The sequence below is a fragment of the Gekko japonicus genome, unplaced genomic scaffold (genome assembly GCF_001447785.1).
Source record: "Gekko japonicus isolate JY-2015 unplaced genomic scaffold, Gekko_japonicus_V1.1 scaffold4368, whole genome shotgun sequence".
Classification (NCBI taxonomy): Eukaryota; Metazoa; Chordata; class Lepidosauria; order Squamata; family Gekkonidae; genus Gekko; species Gekko japonicus.
Window position 1 is genome coordinate 1 of NW_015172681.1, and position 11,537 is coordinate 11,537.

General features: G+C 47.3%; 1 protein-coding gene across 1 annotated transcript; it reads right to left on the reverse strand.

The window, feature by feature from the left end:
* Positions 1-4,151: 4,151 nt before the first annotated feature.
* Positions 4,152-11,181, reverse strand: LOC107119300 (PHD finger protein 11-like; the record flags this gene model as incomplete). Its single annotated transcript, XM_015421766.1, has 5 exons — positions 4,152-4,502; positions 4,898-4,972; positions 6,045-6,179; positions 8,123-8,169; positions 11,060-11,181. Coding segments are annotated over 5 exons (528 nt in total), but the record flags the coding sequence as incomplete, so codon positions are not given.
* Between the last annotated feature and the right edge of the window lie 356 nt (positions 11,182-11,537).

Here is an 11,537-nt window from a genome sequence, read left to right on the forward strand (position 1 = left end):
TTCCCTGACCCACTCCTAGTGTTTCCAAGTAGCTGGGGGAACTACGTCGTACAGACGGACTTCATTCCTTCAACAATCAAAGGAAGTACTTCTTCACCCAAAGAGTGATTCACGCATGGAATTCACTGCCACAGGAGGTGGCGGCAGCTACAAGCACGGACGGCTTCAAGAGGGAATTGGATAAACATATAGAGCAGAGGTCCATCAGTGGCTATTAGCCACAAGGTATAGATAGGAACTCTTGATCTGGGGCAAGTGATGCTCTGTCTTCTTGGTGCTTGGGGGGGGGGCAACAGTGGGAGGGCTTCTAGTGTCCTGGCCCCACTGGTGGACCTCCTGATGGCACCCAGTATTTTTGGCCACTGTGTGACAAAGTGTTGGACTGGATGGGCCATTGGCCTGATCCAACATTGGCATGTTACGTTCTTATTTATTTAAAACTCACAACTATATATATAGGCACATCAGAAGTGAACCGAAGACATAAAATAATGTTGACAGAATGCTTCATCTCCCACCTCTAAACTCATGCCCTATCTAGGTGGTATGCAGGGCAAGTACATTACTTTGTTACTCTGGAGTAAGCTGGACAAATATCTCCCCCCCCCCAAAAAAATGGCCTCTGTCAAAAATGGCCCCCTTCTCTGGCCTGGGGACAGGGCTGTTCCTGCCTCTTTGTCTCTTGCAAGCTCCAACCAACCAACCGACTAACAGGCTTCCCACCCCAAAAGTCGATAATATGAACAGCAGTTCCCACCCAGGAACTGGCTCTCCCCTCCTGCAGCTTTCTGGGGCAGATCTCCTGATAACCTTGATGGATTTCCTGTCCTCTGTCTGGAGTTGCCCTCAGATTACTGATTGGAGACAGGAAGGGGGGGGGGATTAGGAGGAGGCTAGGCCGAGGCCTACCTAAAGTTTGATAGTCTCCTCCCATCCAGCCCACACAAAGTTAAACCTACACACAAGATAGCATTTCTCCACAGCCTGGAAAACCAGAAGTTTACAAGAGTGGGCACTGGTGTCTTAAAGATTATTATACTCAGAACTGTTTGAATACTGATGCATTGCTTAGTTATACAATTGCAAAATGCTTAATAAAAGATCATTAATATAAAAGGCGGTCTTTAAAAACTCAAGGATAAATACTACTACCTTCGCCGCCATGTCTCTCAGCTTCCTCTCACACCCCCATGCCCCAAAAGAGAGGGCTCTGGTAAACAACTCCAGCCGATCCAGCTGACCAGGTTCAGATAAGCTCTCTCTTCCTTGCTGAAGCTCATTTTTCTTTCCATAACTTCCCTAGGGTTGCCAACTTACTTTTTGCCGGGAGCGGGGGGCTCCCGGCCGGCGTCCTCTTTGTGTGCGCACGCCCTGCGTGCGTCACCCGGAAGTGATGTCACATGCTGGGGGCGGGGCGACGCCATTTTCCCTCAAATGGCACCCCCTTCCAGCCCTACTGTAAGACAGAAACTCCGTCACGGGTTGTGCCTCCCCAGCCCAATTTGAGAAAGCACTCAGCAGTCCTGTACAGTAGAATCCAGGCTAAAAACTTTATTAATAAAGGAGGAAAAATACAGGTACAACAAGGTTTTGAATCCTCGAATACCCACAGCTCTTCCCTAAGGTTACAATAGGAGACATAGGGTTTTAAACCCACTATGACGCTTTGCAAATAAATCAGAATTATTGGTTCCATCAAACTTTGTCATATATCCATCACACCATTCTGATTGGGCCCGAACCTGTGGGTTGGATTTTCACAGGCAAAAATGTACCTCCTACAGCTAAACAATAGGCCTTCTTCTTCTCAGGCTGTGAAGTTCCAAAAAGTATCTAATGTAACAGATATGGGTACATCATGCAGTATGTTCTCCATCTAACACAAGTGAGCCGACATCAGAAACATGTGCGGTACTTCACCCAAAGAGTGATTAACGCATGGAATTCACTGCCACAGGAGGTGGCGGCAGCTACAAGCATCGACGGCTTCAAGAGGGAATTGGATAAACATATGGAGCAGAGGTCCATCAGTGGCTATTAGCCACAAGATATAGCCATCACGAGCAAGGTCATAAGCAATCAGTTACTGCCTGTCAGCATTTAGTATTTTTCTCAGAATGCATTTAAGCATTGAACCAAAGTGAATACCTGAAGATATATATTCATAATTGATTTCTATCTCTGTAATTAGAATCATCAATGGCACTTAACATATCTGTATGTCTGTGTATAGCATAGGTGCTGAGTCCACTAAAGTTAGTCTACTAAGGCAGACAGTGCTGAGTGCATAACAGTGTCACATATAAACTGTGCATACAACACTACTCAGGACTGAACAAAGCTGTTAGCCTAGAGGGTGAACCAGCAGGACCTGAATGTTTCCTTGGCACATTTTCACAGGACAAGGCACTGCTGGGATCCATAGCCAACCAATGTCCTGCCCTTTATCACAGTTACAACCACGTCAACTTTGACATGTTTTATTCTATAAAACCGCATGTAGAAAGTGTCAAGACCTGATATGAGTCATCTCTCTTAAATCCTGTTTATGGGTCCTGAGGGGCGGACAGGGAGGAAATGTAGGGAAGTACCAGGAAGTCACCACAGTGCAACCATTTTGCCAGAGTCTCCATTGCAAGCTAGAGGTGGAGGGTGGGGCCCCATTAGTGAAGAACCTCAAGGGTCCAAGTGACTGGTCACTGCCATCTTCTACAACGGTTACAATATTTACTGAGAACCTATTTGCCAAATGAGAGAACAGACAAGTGTTTTGTGCTGCTTATCAAAATATTTACTCTTGAGCATTGGTTCCACTGATAAATCATGACCTGGAAGAAGGCTACTAAAACATGCAGAAAACCTGGACACATGTTGGTCGCTGATTGTAATTGGACTACACTGTAATTGGACTACACTGCACTGTAACTGGACTACACTGTCCATGGTTAAATATTGGGAGCTACTCCCCCCAAAAAAACATTTGGGCTACTTTTACAAGCTTTCAAATAGGTGTTAACCATTTATTGTTCCTTCCATTTGAACCTTTATATTTGTCAACAATTGGAGACTTATACTTTTGCATTACTGTAACGTTATATTGTTGGAATTTCATATGCTATATGGTAGTAAATTCTAATTATCAGTAAGCAGTAAATATTGTACATGCTGTTCCTTTGTTACTTGTAATCTTGCCACGCTGTGTGGTCCCGGCTTTGCCTGCTATCTTCTACAAGTGGCCAGAAGACAGCCTGTGATAAAACTGAGCAGACAGCCAGTTTGGGCGTAGATGGAAGGAAGAAGCAGTCCTCATGATGCTGGGGAGAGCAGAACATGCAAAATGATTTTTTGCTTTTCAGCAAAAACCTCTCTCTCCCAAGTCACAGGAAAGGGCAGTTATTGTTGGGTTCTCTGGACTTGGTACAGCCAGTGAACCACAGAAAGTAGCCGAGTGCTCAAGGCTTTAACGTAGCAGAGCTGGGGCTAGGTGTGGCGACAGACTTACAAAGCTACACGGAGTCAGCAGTCAGTTCTAAAACTAATAAGCAACTTTTATTACAGGCAATACATGCTTGAGAGTGCAGGTAAAAGACAGATACAGATTACCTACCCTAACTAACTAGGAGCTGCGGTGGCTCAAGTGGTTAAGACACTGAACTGCAGGCTGTGGAAGGTCAGTAGTTCAGCAGTTCGAGACCCGGGTGCCGCATGATGGAGTGAGCTCCCATCTCTAGTTCCAGCTCCTGACAACCTAGCAGTTCGAAAGCAAGACATTGCAAGTAGATAATTAGGTACCACTTCAGTGGGAAGGTAACAGCGTTCCGTGCGCCTTTGTGTTTAGTCATGCCGGCCACATGACCACGGAAACGTCTTCAGACAGCGCTGGCTCTTCGGCTTTGAAACGGAGATGAGCACCGCAACCCTAGAGTCGGATTCGACTGGCTTTCGAGCAAGGGAACCTTTACCTTTACCCTAACTAACTAGTTGGTGTTAGATGCTGGACGCATGTCCAGCCTCCATGGTGCAAGATGGAGAGATCATGCACCTTTTCTTTGTGTCCGTGCGGGAGAGAAAAAGTGAGAGAGCGGAAGCAGAGGAAACTTGCCCCTAAGAGTAGCATTCTACTTCAAAGGAAAGGATCAGATAGCAGGAAGGACAGGAGGCTCTGTGTGTCCTGACGTCTCTGTCTGTCTACTCTTTGGTGCCATCTCTCAAGTGTGAGACCGGAGACAGCGCCATGTCCTCCACTGCTAACAGTTATCACAAAAGAGGTATGAAAAGCCAGCCAGTAAATGGTCATCCGCGTATTTTGAAATCGACACGAGACATGGGAGCTGTACTGCAAAAAGATGTCGCTTATTCAGAGGTACTGCTGGATGCATTTTCTGAGGCAGGCAGGCCTGCTTTCAGACCTTGTAGAAGCTCTATCTGGGTATCCACCGCTGCCATCTCGGTATCCAATTTCTTCCGTGTTTCCAGGAGTTCCTGAATTTTTTCCTCTGTTCCTGTAGAAATGAAAAAGACTGCTTGTTAACAAATGCAGTACATTTGCAGACGATCCGTCATCTGCCTGACGGCCTGAAGCCTTCCTAGTCACATTAACAAGCCACAAATGGTGACACTGGGATTTTTCAGGATTCAAACCTTTCATGGTAATAATGACACAGAGAAACAAAAGACCTGCAGGCAGCCGTAAAGCAAGAGCGCTCCTGTTTCCAGCCCTCGGAAGGAACATGTTAACACTCAGCAGGTGCTGGGGGGAAAGAGGCCAGTGTTTGGGCTTCACAAATTCTAGTCCCCCCTTCACCAGTATCAGTCACCTGAGTTGTGCCACCGAGTGCTACAGCCGAGGGCTCCCCTGTGCCTTAGGATTAGCACAGCCATTCAAGGGCCACCCGGCCTCTCTGCTTGCCCCCTGTAGCAGCATTTTCAAACAGACTGCAGTCAAAAAGGGATATTACCGTCTTTTCGTATTCTGAGGATTAAAAAAAAGCACCTGTTCTCTTAACATACCACAGATTTTTTTAAAACACACCCAGATGCCACACTATTCCTTTACATTTATCAGAAGGATCACCATTCTAGGAAAGAATGGTTTTCTGGTACGAGTCTCAGAGAGAAGTATTGTTTTGACATAGACTTTAACGAGAACTATATGAATTTGCATGAGTGAGGTGTGTTCCATTTTAACCCAGACTGGGAACGAAACTTAGACCAGGGATTAATAAGCATTAGCTTCAGTCCAAAACTCACATGTTCAATTGTTATGCTTTTTAGGAGAGTTACTATAAAGGGAGTAGCAATGACATCAAGTCCCCCAAAGCTTCACCACACAAGAAATATTCCAGCAGTATGGGAGAATTTATACGCATCTCCTGCCTGGGCAAAATGAAAAGAGAAAAGGCTGATGTTGCCGCACAACACCCAGACCCTTCACAGAAACCTTTTTCGGCTGACTCACTGGACACCAACGGTGGCAGTTTGTTGTACCAGAAGAGGGGTCGGGGGCTGCCCGTCTGGACTGGCCTAAAGGACAGGCCAATAACATGAGTGGGTTTCACTTCTGACTGGACTAAGAGCAGCACGGCTGGCAGGGCGAGGCCGCCCGTCTCAAGCCGACAGATTTGGGAATGCAGTTAAAGGGAACACACATTCCCTGTGGCTGCAGGTCACTACATTTTGGCACCAGCCTCTGGTGGGTCTCCCTCAAGCACCAAAGATGTTCCAGAGAGGCCTCTCAGTCAGACACATCTTTCGTCAGGCATTCAGATTCCTTGAAAGCATTTTAACAACTCTCCCTCACACACACCCTCCCCTATTAAAGTATGTCCAAAAACAATAACTTCTTCTGCCAAACCAATCCCATGAAGAGATTTGTCAGAAAAGAGATCTGAAACCTAGATGTCATGCTTTCACTCTTTGCTCGTGCTTGGGTTTCATAGAAGATCCGTATTCCGCCCCTGCAGGGTAAGAGGAGCCCGGGACTGCAGGATTTGCTCAGTGCTAAACAGGAGACCTGGAGGCAAAAGTGGCCCTGTTTGCGGTACCTGCTTTTGGAGTGCTGTCATCATCCAGCTTTTCCTTCAGCTTTTCCTGGGTCAGGTGAAGTGTTTCCGCCATCTCCTTAAAGATCCCATCGAGAAGCCCGGCCCGCTTGCATTTCCTCAAAAACTCCACCCTGGCTAGGAACAGAAAGAAATGCACCCTCGGAATCGCGTTCCCAGCTCCATCCTTTACTGCTGTTGTAAAGCCTATTACTAAGCCACGATTTATTTCCCAGGAAGATGTGTGGAATCCAGTGTTGAGCAAAGGAGACCGGAAGAGGCAAAGGGGAACCCTGGTCAAGGCCAGGAACGCTTCCTTTCAAGGGGCAGAGGCTTTCCCCCCCTACTGCACAGTTCTGCCAGACTTCTGCCAATGGACCTTGCATTTCTCCACAAGGCTGATGAGGGAATTCAGAACAAACTTTTCCTGTCTCCTCTGGTGCTTTATGGGTTGTTGGAGTTTCAACAAGACAGCAGCTTAAGACTCACTGTCCCTGAGAGAGAGCTGAGGATGCCATCGGCCAGGTCCGTCGTTGTCCCCTGCCCCCAAGTTGGCACAACCAGCCACAGCACACAAACTGCCTACAAAGCTCCACCCCCTTTCCCCCAGGACTCTGTTCTCCACGCTTGGTGGCTCAAGTGGTTAGGACGCTGAACTGCAGGCTGTGGGAGGTCAGTAGTTCAGCAGTTTGAGACCCGGGTGCCGCATGATGGAGTGAGCTCCCGTCTCTAGTTCCAGCTCCTGCCAGCCTAGCAGTTCGAAAGCAAAAAATTGCAAGTAGATAAATAGGTACCACTTCGGTGTGAAGGTAACAGCGTTCCGTGCGCCTTGGTGTTTAGTCATGCCGGCCACATGACCACGGAAACGTCTTCGGACAGCGCTGGCTCTCCGGCTTGGAAACGGAGATAAGCACCGCAACCCTAGAGTCGGATTCGACTGGCTTTCGAGCAAGGGAACCTTTACCTTTACCTGCCTCACAGGGTTGTTGTGAGGGTAAAATGGGGGAGAGCGGAACCACGCAACACCACGCTGAGCTCCGTGGCGGTGAAACGGGCAGACGCAGGCTTGATTCTTAGTATAAAAGGCCACGCTTTTGTAATACTTCAGCAAGTAAGCATGAGATATATCATAAAAACACAGCGGATAGCTGCCCTGCTTTAGCTTTCTGACTTTTCAGGAGGGCTTAACCCTCTCCGGTAACAACGCTGTCAAAAACAAAACAAAAAAAGAAGGGCGGGCAGATCGGGCTTCCAGAGGCTTGCCCCAGTCGTCTGTGGCACAGGAGCCCTTTAAACTGCCGAGGACCTTTATTTACTGTCAACTTTATTTACTATCAGATACTGCCAATCAGATCCCAGAAATATTGGGCATTTTATCGGGTTGGCAGTATTCAATCACACACCCCTAGTTAAGGCATCACACGGTACCAAAATTCAATCGAACTAACCCTGCCAACAAAGGTCCGCATGATCAAAGCATTGGTATTCCCAGTAGTCATGTATGGCTGCAAGAGTTGGACTATAAGGAAGGCCGAGTGCCGAGGAATAGATTCTTTTGAAGTATGGTGCTGGAGAAGACTTTTGAGAATCCCTTGGACTGCAAGGAGATCAGATCAGTCAATCCTAAAAGAAATCAACCCTGACTGTTCCCTGGAAGGCCTGATACAGAAGCTGAAGCTCAAATACTTTGGCCACCAAATGAGAAGGGAGCACTCACTGGAGAAGACCCTGATGCTGGGAAAGATTGAAGGTCAAAGAAGACGGGGACAGCAAAGGATGAGATGGTTAGACAGTGTCATAGATGCAACGAACATGAAATTGAGCAAACTTCAGAGGACGGCGGAAGACAGGAAGGCCTGGCATGATCTGGTCCATGGGGTCGCGAAGAGTCGGACTCGGCTGTGCAACTGAACAACAACAACAAAAACTATGCCTAGGGACGTTACGGAAATGCTAGCCATCCCACTAGTTAGGAAGTAGTTATGATTAGGCCTATTTTCTCCCAAGATGTTCTCGTCTGTTGTGCTTCAAATCAATGGCTGCCCAATGCTAACAGTTGACAGCCATACAATGAAACTCACCTTTAAGACTGGTCCTTCTAGTTGGGTCATGGTTTCGACAGTACACTCTAAAAACATTGGGAAAATGTTAAAGATAAAATACATGAGATTAATACAGCAGTACTCACTGATTAGTGAAACAAATATACAGACAATATTATCTCAGTAGAAAGAGGATTTGGCTTGGGAGGAACCAAATACAGTGCCCCTCCCCCTCCCCCGTTTGCTTTAAGGGCAATGTGAAAAAGGAATTCAGCAATGGAAATACAAGATGTTTGACAACTCTAGCAAGACTTCATTCTATTCTTTCTGAAAGAGAAAAGCATTTTTTTTAAAAAAAAAACCCCACTTTAGTTTGGCAAATGTAAATAAACTATGACATTGCATGACCAGGGGTCATTTCCTGCAGGAGCACACAGGAGCGGAGCTCTGGCAGTAAAGAGCCCAGGGGGCGGGCACATGCAACAAGCCCCACCCCCTGCTCCCAGCAGCCCTCAGTCAGAGCAAGAAGCAGCCAGGTAAGTTGCAGAGCCCCCCCCCAGCCCCCTGGTCCAAAACAGTCCAGTGGCACCTGTAAGACCAAGTTTTATTCAGGTACAAGCTCTCCCTCCTCTGCGAGGACAGATCTGCACGTTCCCCCCCCCCCAATAGCTAGCAATCCAAAACAGTCCAGTGGAGCCTGAGCGGTGGGTGTTGTCTTCTGACACACTTCCGGTGATGTCAGGGGTGTGTGTGCGTGGCATATGCAAATAAGTTATGCTAATGAGTTATGCTAATGAGCTCCTGCACCTCTTTTTCTACGAAATGACCCCTGTGCACAACAATGACTAACGGCTACAACATTCCCCCTTCTCCTTTAGCTAACCATCTCAGCAGCAGGCTTTCAACCTGTCTCTGGAGTCCACTGTGCCTTCTGCCGTCCTCTCCCAGAATCACTTTTTTGAGGCTTGGGGCACTGAGCGCTCCGGGCCTTGATCCCCTAGCCATGTCTGCTTAGAAGCACATCCCGCTCGTTTCAAAAGGGTCGTTTCCAAAATCATCATCGGTGCTCAGTTTGTCACCCAAGACCTTGATGACCATTCCCTGGTTCTCTACTGGCCCCTCCAGCTCAGGACTCGCATAAGCCGTTGTGGTGGCTAAGTTGTTTCCACGCTGGTCCCAGAGAATAAGGGACAAAAACGGCCCAGTAAAATATATGCTCAGAAACTTTCCTCGGCTTAAGAGTGTTAAGATACTTCGCTCTTATTTGGCCACCACATTGCAAAAGGTCTGCCTCAGACCTTGACTGAAAATGTGAATAGCAACGGAAAACCTCTGCTTGCTACAGGGGCTGCGGTTCAGTGGTCGAGCGCCCGGTTTGTATACAGAAGGTCCCAAATTCAACCCCCAGCATATGGTGACTCCATATGTTGTTGTTGTTTTTAATTTTAAATGTGTTATTTGAATAAACATTTACAGCAATAAACCTTTGAAACAAAACAAGCAGCAACAAGCGATAAGGATCAAATCACATCAAAGCACCTTGTACATCATAGAAGAATCAGTCTAACGTTTTAAACGTTAACCGATAAACAAGGTAAGATATATGGATGCAATATATTGAGGAGGAGCCGCCGCCGCCATTGTACCACCACTGCGCCGCTACCGCAAAGTGCGGGCTGCCATCGGGGTGCATGATGGCCTTGGGCCGAAGATCGGAGGGCAGTGTTGGTCCTGGAACTTGCTTCGTTGTTCTGGGTCCATCTTCCAGAACCCATCTTGGAACTATGATCTTTCAGAGCACCAGCACTTCATTGTAATTGTGTATTGTTTTATCCTGCTTTTAACTGTTTTATTATGGCTTTGTGCCCTTATTGTTAGCCGCCCTGAGCCCGTTGGGGAGGGCGGGAGAGAAATCTGAATAATAAATAAATAATAAATGATTTTGCTGACTCCGTATGGGTTCAAGGCAAGACATTCACGGGGGGTTTGCCACTGCCTGCCTCTCTGCTGGTCTCCTTTCCAAAGACTAACCAGGGCTGGCCCTCCTTAGGTTCTGAGATCTATCCAGATCAGGGCCCTGGGCTTAGTCAGCCTCAGTTCAGGAGATATCAAAGACTTACACTGCTGGTGACTGGCTCCGTTTCATGACACTGCGGGATTGTTTGGATTCACTTGTAGGTAAGGTAAAGGTAAAGGTTCCCTTGCTCGAAAGCCAGTCAAATCCGACTCTACGGTTGCGGTGCTCATCTCCGTTTCAAAGCCAAAGAGCCAGCGCTGTCCGAAGACATTTCCGTGGTCATGTGGCCGGCATGACTAAACACCAAGGCGCACGGAACGCTGTTACCTTCCCACCGAAGTGGTACCTATTTATCTACTTGCAATTTCTTGCTTTCGAACTGCTAGGTTGGCAGGAGCTGGAACTAGAGATGGGAGCTTGTAGGTATGAGGTTCAAATAAACAACACAACACACAGATCTGCCGAAGTTCTCTGACCAAGTTCTCAAGCTCTCTCTGTACCTCTCTGTCTCTCCTGAACTGGATGTCAGCAGCGTTTTATTAAAGCAGACTCACATATTTCTCCCCCCCCCTGCCCTGTACAGTGAAAACGTTACGAATAGAAGCCTCTAACTAGGATTACAGTATGTTCTAAACAGAATGTTCTTTACACTGAAGCTCTCCTATCTTGCCCGAATGTAGCCAAGTTTATACTCTCAGCAGACCAGCAGACTCAGCAGACTTTGTGCACTGCTTGCCAATCTCCCTGTGAGAACTTGAACTCCCGGGCATGCCTCACAAGAGTTTTTCATTCCCACATTTACTGATATTGCCTAGCCATTGAACAGATTCCTCTTACCAGAAAGCATTATTATCATGCACCAGAAGGGATGGTCCCAACCCACAAACAAATGGAAGAGGCCACCCAAGATAAAATACCCAAGGTGGGACAGAATTCACAAAAAGAGTTTAGTTCAGTACCTATAAGAGCCTGGCTTTTCATCGTTTGCAGCGTTGTCCTTCAGCGCACAGAAATAATGGTAACTCCTGGGACAGCGTGGCTTCTCACACCCAACGGTGGCTCCTTTCTTCTTACAGAAATGTCATGTCTGCAACAACAGGGACGGCGAGGCTTTAAGCAAATTTCTAGCACTTCAGTTGAAGGTCAGTAACCATCGCTAGAAAATAAAACTTTTTGTGAGTAACAATAAAGCTGCCTCCCCAGGGTTCCGAGAAAATTGCCTTTGGTCAAGCCTCCCCCCCCCCCCCAAGTCTATTCAGCATCCATCTCTTCCCTTCCCCTGCAATTTCTAATTACCTCTGAAAGACCTCCATCTTGTCTGCTACACTACCCAGCCACTCTTACTGAGACGGGACTGACCTCATTTGGGACAAATGAAGCTCACTGCAGCGAGTCAGTTGCAGCCTTCACCTTCAGCAAATTCCTAGGAAGTTCAGC